Source organism: Nomascus leucogenys, chromosome 22a (assembly GCF_006542625.1).
Source record: "Nomascus leucogenys isolate Asia chromosome 22a, Asia_NLE_v1, whole genome shotgun sequence".
Taxonomy (NCBI): Eukaryota; Metazoa; Chordata; class Mammalia; order Primates; family Hylobatidae; genus Nomascus; species Nomascus leucogenys.
The window spans coordinates 127,800,798-127,819,606 of NC_044402.1; the positions used below are offsets into that span (position 1 = coordinate 127,800,798).

The following is an 18,809-nucleotide window of genomic DNA, read 5'->3' on the forward strand; positions in this document are numbered from 1 at the left end:
GCCCACATCGCCAAGTCAATCCTAAGCCAAAAGAACAAAGCTGGAGGCATCACGCTGCCTGACTTCAAACTATACTACAAGGCTACAGTAACCAAAACAGCATGGTACTGGTACCACAACAGAGACATAGATCAATGGAACAGAACAGAGCCCTCAGAAATGATGCCGCATATCTACAACTATCTGATCTTTGACAAACCTGACAAAAACAAGAAATGGGGAAAGGATTCCCTATTTAATAAATGGTGCTGGGAAAACTGGCTAGCCATATGTAGAAAGCTGAAACTGGATCCCTTCCTTACACCTTATACAAAAATTAATTCAAGATGGATTAAAGACTTAAATGTTAGACCTAAAACCATTAAAATCCTACAAGAAAACCTAGGCAATACCATTCAGGACATAGGTGTGGGCAAGGACTTCATGTCTAAAACACCAAAAGCAATGGCAACAAAAGCCAAAATTGACAAATGGGATCTAATTAAACTAAAGAGCTTCTGCACAGCAAAAGAAACTACCATCAGAGTGAACAGGCAACCTACAGAATGGGAGAAAATTTTCACAACCTACTCATCTGACAAAGGGCTAATATCCAGAATCTACAATGAACTCAAACAAATTTACAAGAAAAAAACAAACGACCCCATCAAAAAGTGGGCAAAGGACATGAACAGACACTTCTCAAAAGAAGACATTTATGCAGCCAAAAAACACATGAAGAAATGCTCATCATCACTGGCCATCAGAGAAATGCAAATCAAAACCACAGCGAGATACCATCTCACACCAGTTAGAACGGCCATCATTAAAAAATCAGGAAACAATAGGTGCTGGAGAGGATGTGGAGAAATAGGAACACTTTTACACTGTTGGTGGGACTGTAAACTAGTTCAACCATTGTGGAAGTCAGTGTAGCAATTCCTCAGGGATCTAGAACTAGAAATACCATTTGACCCAGCCATCCCATTACTGGGTATATACCCAAAGGACTATAAATCCTGCTGTTATAAAGACACATGCACACATATGTTTATTGCGGCACTATTCACAATAGCAAAGAGTTGGAACTAACCCAAATGTCCAACAACGATAGACTGGATTAAGAAAATGTGGCACATATACACCATGGAATACTATGCAGCCATAAAAAATGATGAGTTCATCTCCTTTGTAGGGACATGGATGAAACTGGAAAACATCATTCTCAGTAAACTATCGCAAGGACAAAAACCAAACACCGCATGTTCTCACTCATAGGTGGGAATTGAACAATGAGAACTCATGGACACAGGAAGGGGAACATCACACTCTGGGGACTGTTGTGGGGTTGGGGGAGGGGGGAGGGACTGCATTAGGAGATATACCTAATGCTAAATCACGAGTTAATGGGTGCAGGAAATCAACATGGCACATGGATACATATGTAACAAACCTGCACATTATGCACATGTACCCTAAAACCTAAAGTATAATAAAAATAAATAAATAAATAAAAAATAAGATCATTCCTTTTTTTTACTTTAAAAAAAATCCACAATTAGGATTCCTTTCCATTTCTTCTACGTCCACTCCAAATCAGTTAAGACTGGACCATATTCCTTCCCACCACCTTCGCTTCTTTCACTCCCCATCATTTCTTGTTCATCATCCTCAGAACTTTTTGTATTTTTTCACTATTTACCATTTCCCTGTGTTAACTCATTTGTCTTTTTGAGTCTCGCCGAACAATCTCATATTGGTTTCCTGTTTTCCTATTGCTGCTGTCACACCTTACCACACACTCAGAGGCTTAAAACAATGCGTATATATTATCTTACAGTTCTGGAGGTCAGAAGTCTGAAATGGGTCTGACTGCCAAGACCCAAGGTGTTGGCAGAGCTGTATTCCTTCTGGAGGTCCCCGGGGAGAATCTGATTCCTTGCTTTCTCCAGATTCTAGAGGCTGCCCACATTCCTCGGCTCCTGGTCCCCTTCAACCTTCAAAGCCAGCAATGGCCAGTTGCGTCTCTCTTGCTGCATACCACTGGTCTCTGCTTTTGTAGTCAAAGTTCCTTCTCTGATTGCTCTCTTGCTTCTCTACCTCACTTCCAAGGATCCTTGTTATTATATTGGGCCCATCCAGATAATCAGGCTTAAGTCAACTCCTCCATCTCAATGTCAGCTGATTAGCAACCATAATTATATCTGTAGCTTTAATTACCCCTTGCCACCTTGCCATGTAACATAACATATTCACAGATTCCAGGGACTAAGATGTGGACATCTGTGGGGGGCTGGGGGTGTCATTAATCTGTACTTGTGCAGTAGTCTGTCCTAACTCTACTAGTTATAGGGACCCTGAAACTTCAGGCATATAAGTCTTCTGCTGTTGAAACCTAGTGAGTAGGAGAGCAAGAATCTGGGGCCTTTCCTTGTGCGACTTCCCATTTGGTGATTATGTGGATGCATTTCAGGGAAAATTGAGAGGGTTGGTGTTCAATAATAAAAATGAGTCATGAAATGGCAGACATGCCCTTAGCTTTCTGGAATGATTTGGCTTTTTGACATATTAAGCATTCAGATGATTTACATCCATACAACAAACATTGAGTAGAAATTACTAAATAAAAGCAGGCAATCACACTGAGGACACTCACCAGGGACCTGTGGCCAAGGACTTGATCAATCTGAAGGAGCACCTCATTAGTTCTATGTGCAGAGACCACATCACAGGCAAGTCTTAGTACTTAAAAAATATTCTGCCAGTCTTCTCTTCCAGAAGGTTCTTGTTGACGAGTGAGGTTCTGTGTTCTGGGTCAAAGTCTGTTCCTGTTAGATATAAATATATCACTTAAAACACAGCATGCATTATAATGTTGAAAATAATTACTTTCATTTTTTATAGTTATGGAAATATTTTCTAAAGGGTAACTTCAACAATCTTTCCTTAATGATGGTGAAACCGAATAAATATCAGCTTTTATCTTCAGAAATAAAAAAATCTTCAAACCCTTTCTATATCATGAATATATTTTTGATAAATGGAAAAATTATGTGTATATATTATATTTTTAAAATATATATTTTTAAATATAAAATATATTTTTATATATGTATAAATAATTGCTTCATTTTACTATGTGGAATTTTCTTCTGTTTAATTTTTTCCCTTGAACATCCAAGTTAAAATTCACTCAAATGCTTCTTTTACTTTATGAAACTAGAAAAGGAAACTTCTAGTATACAAATATACATTTTTGTGTATTTGTACACATACAGCAAATACATATAAAAGTATTTTTATGTAAAATGATATAACCTCTGTGAAAAATATTTTGGCAGTTCCCCAAAAAGTTAAACATAGAGTTACTATATGATCTAGCAATTCTACTCCTGGTATATGCCCAAAATAATTGAAAACACATGTTCACATATAAACTTGCACATGAATATTCATGGAAGCATATTCATAACAGCCAGAAGGTGAACACAACCCACATGTCCATCAGTGGGTGAATGAATAAGGAAAATATGGTATATCCATACAATAGAGTATTATTCAGCCATGAAAAGGAATGAAGTGCTGATATGTGCTACAGCATGAATGAATCTTGACAACATTGTGCCAAGTGAAAGAAGCCACATATTTTATGATTCTATGTATATAAAAAGTCCAGAGTAGGAAATCCATACAGATAGATAGGCAATTGATTGATAGTTGTCAGGGTTTGGGAGAGGAAAGAATTGGGAGGTACAGAGTTTCTTTCTGGGATGATATAATTGCAGTGGTTATGGCTGCACAATATTATGAATATACTAAAAACCTCTGAATTGTAAACTTTAAAAGAGTTAAAATGCTGAATTTTATTTTATCTTGTGAATTATATTTTTATTGAGATAAAATTTAATTTTATCAATATAAAATAGAAAAAATATTTTAAAACTTGACTCAAAGAACTCTTTACTTTGATAAAAGATACATAAATAGATAAAGAAAAAATATTTTAAAACTTGACTCAAAGAACTCTTTACTTTGATAAAAGATGTATTTGGCTCAAATAATTGAAATGTATCATTTAAAAAACTTCAGCTTCTTTAAAAGACCTGTCTCTATGAGAATTAGGTAGACAGAAGGAAACCAGGAATGTTCAATGTTATCAACTTTTTTTTTTTTTTTCTGAGATCGGGTATTGCCCAGGCTGGAGTGCAATGGTGCGATCTTGGCTCACTGCCGCCTCTGCCTCCCGGGTTCAAGCGATTCTTCTACCTCAGCCTCCTGAGTAGCTGGTGTGCCACCACACCCAGCTAATTTTTTATTTTTTATTTTTTATTTTTAGTAGAGACGGGGTTAAGCCATGTTAGCCAGGCTGGTCTTGAACTCCTGACCTCAGGTGATCAGCCTGCCTCAGCCTTCCAAAGTGCTGAGATTACAGGCATGAGCCACCGCACCTGGCCATTACCAACTATTTTTAAATTTCTAGGTAAAATCTGAGTAAATTAATTCAATGCCGTATGTATGGAAGACTTGTTTCCTAAGTAAGTGGTAGAACAACATTCTACAATAAAGTTTCAATATCAAGCAGAAACCGAATCACTTTGAACACCCAGATCTCTTCCTATCCCTAAATCCATAATTTTAAATTTGTTTTAGTTATAAACTCAGGGGTGCCCAAGGGAGAGAATTCAGTCATAGTTTCCTAGTTTCTGTTTCTGGTTGGGCCAGTAAAGCCCCTTCCTCATCTCTCTTTTCTGCTTATCACTAGAGACAGAAACTGAAAATCATGGTTTCAGGCTGCTCAAAGCCTAAAACAAAACAAAACAGAACAACAACAAAATAAGGCAGGTAGGACAAGCTTGTCTAAAGCACATATCAATAAAAACAAATTCTTGTTTTGGAAGGAAAACGCAAATTGTTTGAATACTTAAATTGCATTTGATATTTTTTAACAAATAGGAAACACAGTCAAAAATTAAAGAAAAACCAGAGGTATTTACATTTTAATCCCAAAATATATGATACAAATAAAATTCACATGTATTGTGATAAAGGTTGTACAGAGGAAAATTTTATTAAAATAGAGTGTTGTTGTGGTCACGTTCCAGAGAAGGAAGGCTGATTATGGTCCTAACACCTGGGAGTTTCTCAGTACATTTTAATTGGATGGACTGATAGATGGATGGATGGATGGATGGATGGATGGATGGATGGATGGACAGACAGACAGATGGATGGATGGGCCAATTTGCAGAACCATAACTCGTTTCTCACTAGCCAAAACAATGAAAGGACACTGGGAATAGCCAATGCATTCTCATCACATGCCCTTGGTTACCATATAATCTCTATGACAGTAACGATTTTGTCTTTTTTTATTCACAGATGTATCCCCAGTGCCATCATAGTGCCTGGAATGTATTAAGTTCTCAATATATATTGGTTGGGTAAATGAACATACAGAAGATACTTTGGGACCTTTTGAATGTAAATCAAGTATATTTAATAGGGGATATGAAAGGAGACTAACTTTGAATATAAGTGAGGGCGTGGAATAAGGAAGAATGAGAGAGGGATAACTGGCCTTGGGAAAAGTGGAGAGAAACTGACACTTTGATCACATGTAGGATATCAAGTCACTTAATTCTCACCATGATTTAGTAAGGAAATTAATATTTTCATTGTGCAGGAAAAAAAGTGAATCAATGTAAGTAATTGTGCAAAGTCACAAGGCTAGTAAGTGGCAGAACCAGTTTGTTGACTCCAGTATGTGTCCCTTCTCCCTAGTGACACTCCAGCTTAGCTACCTTTGGACTTCTCTGCTCTTCTACTAAGAATTCTCTTATTATAAGAATTATCTTATAATATAAATTTTTAAACTATACACTTTTGTATTAGTCCATTCTCATGCTGCTATGAAGAAATACCCGAGACTGGGTAATTTATAAAGAAAAGAGGAGATTAATTGATTCACATTTCTGCATGGTTGGGGAGGCCTCAGGAAATTTACAATCATAGCAGAAGGCACCACTTCACAGGGCAGCAGGAGACAGAAGGAATACTGAGCAAAGGGGGAAGCCCCTTATATAACCATCAAATCTCCTGAGAACTCACTCACTGTCACGAGAACAGCATAGGGGAAACCGCCGCCATGATTCAATTATCTCCACCTGGTCCCACCCTTGACATATGGAGATTATTACAATTCAAGGTGAGATTTGGGTGGGGACACAGAGCCAAACCATATCAGCTCTCCTTTTTTTTTTTTTTTTTTTTTTTTGAGACAGAATCTCGTTCTTTTGCCCAGGCCGGAGTGCAGTGGCGCTATCTCGGCTCACTGCAAGCTCCACCTCCCGGGTTCACGCCATTCTCCTGCCTCAGCCTCCCGAGTAGCTGGGACTACAGGCGCCCGCCACCACGCCTGGCTAATTTTTTGTATTTTTAGTAGAGACGGGGTTTCACCGTGGTCTCGATCTCCTGACCTCGTGATCCACCCGCCTCGGCCTCCCAAAGTGCTGGGATTACAAGCGTGAGCCACCACGCCTGGCTGACTGGATCTTAACTACCTTTATCTTCATGTCTGGTCTCTTGGCTCCCAAGTGAGCTGCTAAAGGTTAAAAACTGCCCTTTTCACTGTTTCACCAGAGGCAGGCCTTAAAACAAGCCACAAAAGAGTTGCAGAGACTTTTATGACTGTTCTCCTGCCTAAGATGCAACTGCCAGATCACAGCTGAGCAGAGCCTCCATCTTGCTGTTGGCCTGACGCTGTGAACAGCAGTGTGCCTGGCGCTCTGCAGTTCGCTAAGTGCAGCCACATGTTGTCCACAACAATCTAAGAGGGTTTTCTTTGTTGCAACCACCTGTGTTAAGAGCACAAAATATTTTGTTTCAACAGAGCTTTTGACTGCACCAAACAAAAATACCCCATCACTCAGAAGAGCATTCCACTCACCTACCTTCTCACAAATGAATAGTTGTCATCATGTGGGAATAGATGAAGCAGTGTGTTTCTGTTCGAGTCTATCGCTATCACAAAAAAACATAACTTGTATTTAGTCTGTTCCCACACTGCTAATAAATACACACCTGAGACTGGGTAATTTGTAAAGGAAAGGGGTTAATTGATTCACAGTTCCATATGGCTAGGGAGGCCTCACCATCATGAGGGAAGGTGAATGAGGAGCAAAGTTATATCTTACATGGCGGCAGGCAAGAGAGAATGAGAGCCAAGCGAAAGGGAAAATCCCTTATAAAATCACCAGATCTCATGAGACTTATTCACCACCACAAGAACAGTATGGGGCAAATCACCCCATTGATTCAATTATCTCCCACTGGGTCCCTCTCAGGAGACTTGGGAATTATGGGAGCTACAATTCAAAATGAGGTTTGGGTGGAGACACAGCCAAACCATATCATAACAGCAACAAGCCAAAGTGTTATAGCACTGACATTGCAGACAACAGTTTTAGAAGATTCCCTCTACAGGAAACTTCTGCAGAGGTGCTGTGCCTTTTAAAGGGTATGCTTTATTTTGCTAACTGTTATTCTCGAGAAGGGAGCATTCTCTACGGTTGTGTCAGAGCCCCACCTTCAGCTCAGCTATGTGGAGGCATGGCCAGGTTTTCTATCACCTGATTTTGTCTCCCCAGCCACACGGAAAGGCTCGAGATAAGCCACTGACCCAAAGCAGCCCAACCCAGAACTTGGCTGAGTGACAGAGAACTGACTCTGGGATGAGGATGGTACAGACAGAATGTGGATCACTCCTCTAGGAGAGTTGAAATTAGGAATCCGAGAGAGGAGAGAAAGAGAGAGACGAAGAAAGAAAAATGCATCAGGAGATACCCTGAGGTAGAATTGGACATTAGATGGCTGAAGCAGGCCAAACTGAAGGGCAAAACTGAATATAGAGAAAACGAACACACTGAGTAAGCATGAAAACCTGTTTCAAAAGAGGAAAATGCAAAAAGAGAAGGACAGATTGTTTCATGAAAGCATAAATGATCAGCTTACTCCTGAGAGCTGCCCCATTCCTGACATAAAGACTTATGGTCAATTTACTTGAGCAAACTGACCTCTGCAGCCCAGTTGGACAGAAAGCACAGCCCCACCCTTCACAGCTGGGTCCAAAACTCTACCACCACAAGAAGCAGCTCACTTCCTCCGCTTCCTCTCTTCCAAGAGGGAAATGGAACATACGCACCCTGGGCCTTTGACGTCCACCTTGCTCACCAACCCAAGTAAGATTCACAGCCTCTTTCCCAGCAGCAGTAATTTCCAGCATGTACATTCAGCAAATACCACTTTGTTATCCTCCTCTAACTCCATGAGACTTTTTTCTCCCCGCTTCACTCCTTTATGAAAATTCCTGGACTCCAATTCCCCTGGGACTTCTTATGAGCCTCTGCCCAATGCTTTCCAAATGACAGGTTTGGGAACAAGATCTGAGATCTTCCAAATCATTATCTCTACCACAGGGAGTTTATTTTCTCAGCAACCCAATCTTGAAAACAAATACACCCTGCTGGGGTTCTCATCAAATGGGGGAGGAGAAATGTCCAAGATTAGGGGACCAGATAAACAGAACACTGAGTATTGGATGCTTCCAGTCACAGAAAGGTAACAGAAGCATAAAAATGTTTTCTCCTCTTCCAAAGTAACATTAAATCTTTGATTTCTGTTTAATGATAATTTTTTATTGGTTCAGTAAAATAATTTACTACTAACTCGATGACTGCACATGCTTCCCTTTTTGGCCTTTTGACACTGAGCCATCTGAATTCTCTCTTTCCAAAATAATTTTTGTGATTGCTTGAACACCCGTTTCTATATACATTTCTCTTTCTAAAATAGAATTCACAAATATTCAGCTTTTGTAGAGAAATAGGCAGAGGATCTCAGAGGTCATGAAAGTGTTCCCAGAAAAAGAATGACATGTCCTATTCACCTCCATCCACCTGGACATCTCCTTTAGAGGGCTACATTTTTTTCTGTTCAGAGTCAACCTAACCACTTCCCAACATACAAGCTGGTTACTTGGTTTTGCTCTTTCTAAAATCCCACTTTTTGGGGTTGACCCTACCTTCAGACTTTCAAAGAATTTAGGTTGGTTTGAGCTCTTTAGCAAAAACAGTCACTCTCATCCCACATCCCAAGGTTTTCAAAGTGGGTCATGAGTCTGTGTGGCCCATGGACCACTGGAATGTGGATGGAGCTTCATGTTCTCTGAGAAGCAGCAAGGAAAACTGGACAATTACTCAACTAAATTCTTAAGAATGACTCGGAGTTCCAACTTGATCAGAATGTGCTGGACTATGGCCAAGCCCATCCCCACCTTTCCTTCCCTCCAGATTCAGCTGAACTGTTTGAGACTGCTGCAGAGTCCTCAGTTGACATTGGAGTTGAGTTTGCTAGTGCAATTGGACCATATCTCAGTTCACCCACCATCTGGCAATATAGGCTTTTATTATCATTTTCCCCTTGAGGTCTCCTCCCAATATCAACAGAAAATTTGACAGCAAACATAATATTGTCACTTCTCAGAACCACGCAAAGGTGATACACGTTCCAAAAATATACAACTGACTTTCCAAATCAGAGGAGCCCTTTGCCTCCAAGAATGACATCTTGATTCAGAGTATTGTCAAGTCTCTTGCCAAAACCACTAATCCCCCACATTTGTTTTGCTTTATGGTTTTCCCCCTAAGTAGGGCTGGAGACTCTATCTGAATTCTCTGGACCTTTCGGACCTCCCAGAATTGCCTTGGGGGTGAACTCCAGCGGTAATACTCAACAATTCCACTGGGCAGGGCCCACTCCCAACTACAACGTGAAGCTAGCATTTGCCTTCGATGACTTCTCACCTCTGCTGCCACTTCCCCTCCATGGAAACCGTCTGCCTCCCTCCATTGCTATCTCTGTGCTCATGGTTAGTGAATAAAAGTAGAGCTTTGAAGTTAAGAAGATTTGTGTTCAGATCTTGATGACTCCCATCATATAAGTAATTAATTAATTATGCAACTAAAAATTACACTTCGCCATGTAATCCTTAGCAAGTTTGTAGCCCCTGCGAACACTTGATTTCTCAGTGTGTAAATTAATACCTAACGGACTTAAATGAGTAGGACTTGGTGCCTACAGCAATGCCTGGCATGTAGGAGCAGCTCAATAAATGCTTCTTTCCTTCCTTTCTAATCTGCCATGGAGAAAAGAAAAGAGCTCACAATATATTGGGAAAAAGCAATAAACATAAAAACCTGGCCAGGCATGCTGGCTCACACCTGCAATCCCAGCACTTTGGGATGCCAAGGTGGATGGATTACTTGAGCCCAGCAGTTTGAGACCAGCCTGGGCAACATGGTGAAACCACATCTCTACAAAAAAAAAAAAAATTAGCCAGCTGGGTTGCACATGCCTGTAGTCTCAGCTACATGGGAGGCTGAAGTGGGAGAATCACTTGAGCCCAGGAGGCAGAGGTTGCTGTGAGTGGAGATCACACCACTGCAGCCAACCTAGGTGACAGAGTGAAACCCCGTCTAAAAAAAAAAGAAAAAAAGTGAAAACCAGGGCAAGCCAGGCAGACACCAGGAAGCAGACAAGACTTGATTTAGGAAGGAAGGAAGATCTGGGGAAATGGAAAAAAAAAAAGGGAATAAGCTATGACAGTACCTTATAAAGTACCTTTTAAACATCAGGAGAGAAAAATTACAAGGGATAAATTTTTCAGTTAGTTAGAAGGAGATACACAGAAGGACAATTCTAGGTAGAATCACAGTCAGCATAAATTCCCTCTGAGAATAAAAGACTGGAAAAAGATATACCACACAAACATAGGAAACCTATAATGGGTTTATAGCATACAAACATAGGAAACCTATAATGGGTTTATAGCACACAAACATAGGAAACCTATAATGGGTATATTAACAGCACATAAAAAAGACTTCAGGATAGGCAGTGACCCTTGATAATGATTTAAAAATTAATATTGCAGGAAGCTATAAATATTAATATATGTGCTTAACAACAGAACTTCAAATTAGATGAAGGAAAAACTACAAAATTGAAGGAAAAAATAGACAAATCCTAAAATATAGTTGGGAACTAATAATCTTCTCTTGGTTATTGATAGAACAAAGTATAATACCAGTTAAGACACAGAAGATCTGAACAACACTTATCAACCATCTTTACTTAATTTAATACATACTAGGACACTATACCAAGCAATCATAGTATATATTCTTTTCAGGTGGACATGGCATATCCACCAAGATAGATCATATGCTGGATCATAAAACAAGTTTCAACACATTTCAAAAGACTGAAATCTTGCAGAGAATTACACTAGAATTCAATGGTAAGCCATCTAGGAAAGTCCCAAATATTTGGAAATTAAACAGCACACTTCCAAATAACCCATGAGTCAAGGAAGAAATCAGAAAATGTTTTGAGCTGAATGATAATAAAAACACAACATATCAAAATTTACAGGATGCAACTAACCCAGTGCAGAAAAGGATCTTCTAGGTATAAAAGTTCCTATTAGAAAAGAAAATAATCAAAAATCAATTACCTAAGCTTCTATCTTAGAAAACTAGGAAAAGAAAAAATTAAACCTGAAGCAAAATGAAGAAAATAATAAATATTAAAGAGGAAATTAACAAAGGAGAAAGCATTCAAACAGTAGAGGAAAGTCAACGAAACCCAACATTAGTAGTTGGTTCTGTATACAATTGATAAACCTGAAAACAGGAATATTAAAAATGACAATATGACAGTATCAAATGAGAAAGGGGATTAAAAAGATAATTAGAGAATCTTCTTATAATTATATGTCAATAAATTTAACAATGTAGAGGAAATAATTTTGTGAAAGACATCAATTATCAAAACTGACACAAGAAACAATAGAAAATTTAAATGGCCCTATAGCAATTAAATTTATAATTAATGAATTTTGTAAGTAAAAACCTTCCCCAAAGAAAACTTCAGGGCTAGTTGGCTTTACTAGTCTATCAAACATTTAATGAAGAAATAATACCAGCTTTTTTATATACTCTTTCTGAATATAGAAAAAAAGAGAATGCTGGCCAACTTATTTTATGAGGCTAGCATTATTCAGATACCAAAACTGACGAAGATATTACAGGAAAACTACGGATCAGTATATCTTGTGAATATAAACATGACTCTCCTTAACATAATATTAACAAATAAAATCCATATAGATGTAAATGCAAATGACCTAGAATAGCCTAAGCAATTTTTATAAAAAGCAACAAAGTTGAAGGACTTACACTAGTCTTGCTAAAAAACTACAGTCATAAGAATGATGGTAAATGAATAGACATGTAGATAAATGGAACAAAAAGACTCAAACATGATGATCAATTGATTTTTCACAAAGGTGCCATGGCAATTTAGTGGGGGAAAAAGTCTTTTCAACAACTGGTGCCACAACAACTGGATATTCACATGGAAAAAAAATTTAATGAATCCTTATCTCATACCATACCCAGAAATTAACTTAAAAGAGATCATTGAGGTAAAAGTAACAATACTACACAAGAAGAAAACATAGGAGAAAATTTCTGCAATTTTGGCATAGGTATAGAGTTCTCAGGTAACAAGAAAAGCACAAATCACAAAAGAAAAAAATTATAAATTATATTCCATCAAAACAAAAACTTTTGCTTCTTAAAAATAAGAAAATGAAAAGACAATTCTCAGAATGGGAGAAAATACTCACAATACTTGTATCTAACATTGATCTTGTATCCACAATATACAAATAACTCTTACAATTCAACAATAAGAAGATAAAAAGCCAAATTTTAAGTGGAAAAAAGATTTGAATAGGCACTTCAAAAAAGAAGCTACATGAATGTTCAATAAGTACATTAAAAGATATTCAACATCATTAGTTATTGAAGAAATGCAAACCACTCTGGGATACCTCTGTATAAACATTAGGATGGCTAAAATTGAAAAATTAACAGCAAAATAAATATATGTAGCAACTGGAACTCCTATGCATTGTATTCTACCTTGCATTGAGAAGGTAGAATAAAACCACTTTGGAAGACTATTTCTTTTATAATTAAATGTACATCTACCATATGACCCAACCATTTCATTCCTAGGTATTTACTTGAGAGAAATGAAAATGTATGCCCACAAAAAGACTTGTAGAAAAATATTCATAGTAGCTTGATTTGTAGTAGCCCCAAACTAGAAACAATCCAAATGCCCAAAAATAGGTAAATGGATTTTTTTTCAAAGTGTGATCTCCACACAATGGAATACTACTCAGCAATAGAAAATAACAAACTCCTAATCCACACAACATGGATGAATCTGAATATTGCTATGCAGAGTTAGAGAAGCCAGATATAAGACAGTACACACGGTGTAATTCCATCAACACAAAATTCTAGAAAATGCCAACTAAAATGAAGTCTACAGTGACAGAAAGCAGATCAGTAGTGGTCTGAGGATGGGGTGTGGAAAGAGGGATGGATAGCAAAGAGGCAGAAAGAAACTTCTGAGAGTGATAGAAAAATACTGCAGCTTGATGGGCGGTGGTGGTTTCACAGGGTGGATGCATCAGCAAAACTTTTTCAATTCCATGCAATTTATGGAACATAGATTATACCTCAAGAAATGTGTTTTTTAAATTCCCTAATAATATGCTTTGACTTTGTGTCCCCACCTAAATCTCATCTTGAATTGTAACCCCATAATCCCCATGTGTCATGGGAGGGACCCAGTGGGAGGTAATTGAATCATGGGGGTGGTTTCCCACATGCTGTTCTCATGATACTGAGTGAGTTCTCATGAGATATGACGGTTTTATAAGGGGCTTCCCCCTTCGCTCAGCACTCATTCTCTCTCCTGCTGCCCTGTGAAGAGGTGCCTTCCACCATGATTGTAAGTTTCCTGAGGCCTCCCCAGCCATGCAGAATTGTGAGTCAATTAAGCCTCTTTTCTTTATAAATTACCCAGTCTCAGGTGATTCTTCATAGCAGTATGAGAACAGAATACACTTAAATAATCTCTGAACCTTCCCTCAAAGGCTTTGTAATATAGAACAATAATTCACCACACATCATTTCTGTGCTATATAATAAAGTTCTGGACAAAGGTGTTCACAGGGACCATGCTCTTTAATCCTTGACCTAGATCTTAAAGCACAGGTAGTTGTAGAAGACAGACCAAGGAGGAGGTCCCTGTGAGCAGAGGCAATAGTAAATATGAAGGTGCGAGGTGAGGAAGTCTGTATAGTGAACCGGAGAAATCATAAAAAGCTTGGGATGACACAAGAGATAAAACAAAAAAGTTGACTTGAGACCACACTATTCTATTCCAAGAAATGTGAAATCAGTTGTGAAGTTAAAGGGGAACTTCTGGAAGCTTTTAAACAAACAAGTGGCACGATGTGTGTGATGAGTATTACTGATATTTGCCACCTGTTTCCCACTCTTTCCAGGCATGTGGTAGATTTCATTTCCCTGCCCCTTACAGAATAAAGCATGATCATATGATCCACTTAGCCAGTGAAATGTGAGTAGAAGTAGCCTGTGTCACATCTAGGAGGAAGGCTGAAGGGTAGTTTTAGTTTAGCACATTCTCTTCCCCTTCTGAGGTGATTAGAGAAGATGTTGAGAGGGCATTTCCAGGAGGTCCCTGAGTGGCTACAATAAACAGAGGACCCCCACCCCATTCCCACCTCCCCGTGTCCTGTGATGAATATGTAGTAGAAATGATGAGAAAACTTCCATAATGATAAGCCTCTGGACTGGGGGGATTGTTTGTAACTGCCTCTAAAGTCACCTGTCCTTGCTAGCATAATGTGCAATTTTAATTGGTAACTCTGATAATTACATAGAAGATGAGTTTCAGAGTAGAAAGCCTGCAGGACAGAAAACTAGCTAGATAGCTACCATAATCCACAGATGATAGTGCAAGGCAAGAGCCATGAACTTAGAGAAGCAGAGAAGGAGTCCAGAGATGCAATGGCAAGAAATGACATGAGTTGGTAATCACTCACATTCTAAAAGCACCCAAGAGCCTAATTGTTTCAGAGGTGTGGAAAAGAGAAAGTTCTTGAAAGAAAAAGGATGGCTAAGAGGGGAGATGAAGTAAAACAAGATTAATGAAGCAGCTATGGGCAGCATAAGAGGTGTATCTTGTATCTCATTAAAAGCAGAGGCACATCTTGTATCTCATTAAAAGCAGAGGCACATCCCTCTACAATGAAGGCTAGAGGTAGATCATGAACTTAGGAAGAAAACAGACTAAGTGTGAATGCTGGGTGAATTTGACAAGTCATTCAACTTCATTTGTGCATTCATTAATTCATTCAGGAAACAGTAGCAGCTTCATTCATTCTTTCAACATCAGTAAAGAACACAAAAATGTCCCCTGCCCTAATGGGGCTTACATTGAAATGTAGTGAAGCAGACACAACTATTTAAACATTGTGTAGAAAACGGACATGATACTGTGATAACAAATTACATAGGACTTGTCAAAGACAATAACCACTCATTTTGGTTAAAACTCCTACATGGCATCAAAGTAAAAAGTAGAGACCTCTGTGTGCTTTGAATGTACGAAAAGAACCATCCTCCTTTCCTCTTGCTGTTTTACATTTAAAGAACCAACTGTGAAAAATCAACTCTCTTGACCCAAAGACAGCTTTTTTAACAATCAAGCCTTCCAGTTAATTAACACCACCTGTTTATGTTTGACAGGTGAGCCTGTCAAACATTGTTGTAAAGGTGGCAGGTGGGGAATGGGTGGTTAAATGTGGCTCTTAGATAAGCAACTTCTCAGAGTTTTAAGTACCAGGTGCATACGAATCACCTGGAGATCTTGGTGAATGTGGGATCTGATTCAGTGGATCCAGAGAGAGACCTGAGACCCTACATTTCCAACAAGCTCCCAGGGAGGCCAATGCTGCTGGTCCCAAGGGATGCCAAGGCAAGGTTCTAGAGGCCTTGGAAGTGTATTAACCTCAAGGGAGTTCATAGGCTATGCTTGCCTCCCGCCGTTTTAGTACTGAGCTCAGAAGAGCATCTCTACCACGTGCCACCATTTTTCATCAGGGCCACCTATTTTCCTTTGTACAAAAAAAGAATCAAATTTCACTATGTGACTATTGTGTGAAGATCCTGCACAAAGGGTTTTTGCTAGCTTATTAGATTCCAACAACTCCCTGAAGTGGGTATGGTGAGTATGTCTATTTTATAGAAGGGAAGACTCCAGCCCAGAGAGGTTAGGTCACACTAGTAAGTATGGAAAGGATTCAAAACTCCAGAGTCTACTCCAGAGGTCAAGCTCTCCAGCATTGCCTCTTTCTTGCTGTATTTACATCACAAGTTTCTTTCCGGCTCTGTATCTGCATCAGAAATGACTTGCAGTTGACTGCTACTTCCTGTTCCAAAACTGATAAAAACCAAGTCTAGTCCTCCAACAAAATGACTTGGTTTCAGGAAAAGGCAATTAAAATTCAGATTGAGGAATATTCTGGAATTTGGCAAAGAGAAGAAGCATTTAACATTAGCATTGAGATTTTTTGTTTGTACTTTTTAAAATGAAATACTGTCAGTTTGTGAAAGATAATCATGTGACTCTCAGAACTCTTGGACACTGTCACTTCAACAGAACACCTGCTGTTTCATTCTACAACAGTGGCAGAAGTTTCCAGAAGAACCCCCCCTACCAATGGAAAGAAGCTACTGCATAGCACACACGGCAACATCTGCGATATGGTCATAAATCCCGCAGTGTTCCCAAGTTGTAATGAAGAGTTTAATATATGTGCTTTTTATTATTCTGCTAAGAATATATCCTAATTCAACATGTGTGTGAAATTTTCACATGTGCGTGAAAACAGGAGTTCTCATACTTGATTGTGCATGGGAATGTACAGGAAATTTTAAAACAGCTAGAGAGTCTGATAAAATTGGCTTGGAATGGTCTGGGTAGCAACATTTTTTGATCCTCCCAAAGACTCTAATGCACAACGATAGTTGAGAATCACTGGCATAAAAGACAGAAAGAAGATGGTAAGATTCATGCTATAGTCAAAATAAAAGGAACGGGAGGAGTGTCTTCATTCACTGTTAGGGTTTTGCCTACCTGCATGGCTACAAAGGTCTAAGATACAAATAGATCCCAAATTTAACTGCAAGCAAGTGGTTCCCTACAATCAGGGACCAACTGCATGATCATACTTGGTGTCTGAAACCAACCGCAGCAAATAACAGCAACACTGTTCCAAAGCCAAGATTCTTAACCTGAGGATGGAATTCAGGTGATCTGTATAGGAAACTCATATAGGAAAACAAGTTGCATTTTTATTTTTAGTAACATGTCACATAAGTTCAACATGTCCTTCCCTTATGAGCACAGGCAACAGAGCACAGTAGTATTGGCAGTTCTTGATAGTTTGCACCTACTGGTATTTTCATGTCACATTTCAGTTTGGGCTATTATCTCAAAATACCATTTGCAGTCATCACTACTTTGATATTACTGTTGCTTAATCGGCCTGCTGTTAAATCAAGCTATTTAATGCAATAATGATGATGCACCTGTGTTAGTTACTCTATCACGACTTGAGGCCTTCCATAATTGCACTCCAGTAAAACTGATTCTGATTTAATTGTATTTTATGCATTTCACAACATTCTTCTGAGAAGGAGTCTAATTGCTTTACCAGAACCAGTGTGGTCCGTGCCACAGGAAACGGCGAGAGCCGGCTGGAGGACGGCGCCCTGGCACATTTGCATCGCAGGCCACCTCCAGGAAGAGCGCACCCTGACCAGAGCTGAGTCTTGTTTTGCCCTGCATTTCCGCAGATAAGGTTTGGCCTGAAAAGCAGTTCAACTCAGCGGAGAATAAGATGGGCTTTCTCTTTCTCCTCAGCTGCCTCTTTCTCTTGGCATTTTGGAGTGCCCCTACTGCCAGGCCGGTAACTCGAGCCTCCAAATTCATCAAAACACACAGCACCCAGTTAAAGCCCAGGAAGACGAGCCCAGGAGCCAGACGCGCTCTCCTCTGGTGACCCCCGAGCCACAACTCCCCAGCCGGGCCCGCCACCACCCCTTGAATGCCACGCTCCCTCCACTGCCCCTCCCAGGCAGGTGCCGGGCCCCGGGACAGCGGTTGCCCCACCTATGGGCGCCTTACCTGTGGGGACGCCCGCAGCGCCGGGAGCTGCCGCCTTGCCCGCCCACGACACGCGCACCTCCAGCCCCAGTCCACCCGCGCCCCGCTGCCTCTTCGCGGCGCTCTCGCAGCCAAGCCCGGCGGCCGCAAGTTAGAGGCGGGCTGGAGGCGGGGAACGCGGACCGCCGCGGGCGCGGGGAGCAAGCGGGGCCTCCTGAGTGCAGACGCCCGGCTCGCCTCCCGCTTAATCTGGGCAGGGCCGCTGGCCACTCCCTCCACCCTGCTCAGCCACCTCCCCACCGCACACCCCCAAACTCCCCACCTCCGACCCGCACCCCACTTCCCCGCCTGGGCCCCCGGATCTTGGGAGCATCACCTCCTTAACCCCTTACCCTGGATCCGCGACCACCTGCCCCTCAGACGCCCAGCCCTTTCTCGCCTCCTGGGCACGATGCCCGGGTAGAAGGGACACTGCCCGGTAAGTTGGGAGGGAGGGGGGTATGAGGGCGGGACCTGAGCCACGTCTTCCCTCCCTTGGAGCCACAACCAAAAAGCCTGGGTGGGGAGGGACGAACCGTGAGACCGAGCCCTACAAAACCCGCCCCGGCCTAGTGGCGAGGCGAGCTTTCCAGCCGGGCTCCCAGAGCCGCGCT

The 18,809-nt window shown here is 40.4% G+C and overlaps 1 protein-coding gene across 1 annotated transcript in view; it reads right to left on the bottom strand.

The window, feature by feature from the left end:
• The window catches only part of COL4A4 (collagen type IV alpha 4 chain), a 167,433-nt gene extending 149,142 nt beyond the window's left edge, over positions 1–18,291 (bottom strand). The window contains exons 1-2 of the mRNA XM_030804064.1: positions 18,178–18,291; positions 2,636–2,807 (exon numbers count right to left, since the gene is read on the bottom strand). Coding sequence (XP_030659924.1) covers positions 2,636–2,706 — 71 coding nt within the window. The 5' untranslated portion in view covers positions 2,707–2,807; positions 18,178–18,291. The remainder of the gene's footprint in view (positions 1–2,635; positions 2,808–18,177) is intronic.
• Between the last annotated feature and the right edge of the window lie 518 nt (positions 18,292–18,809).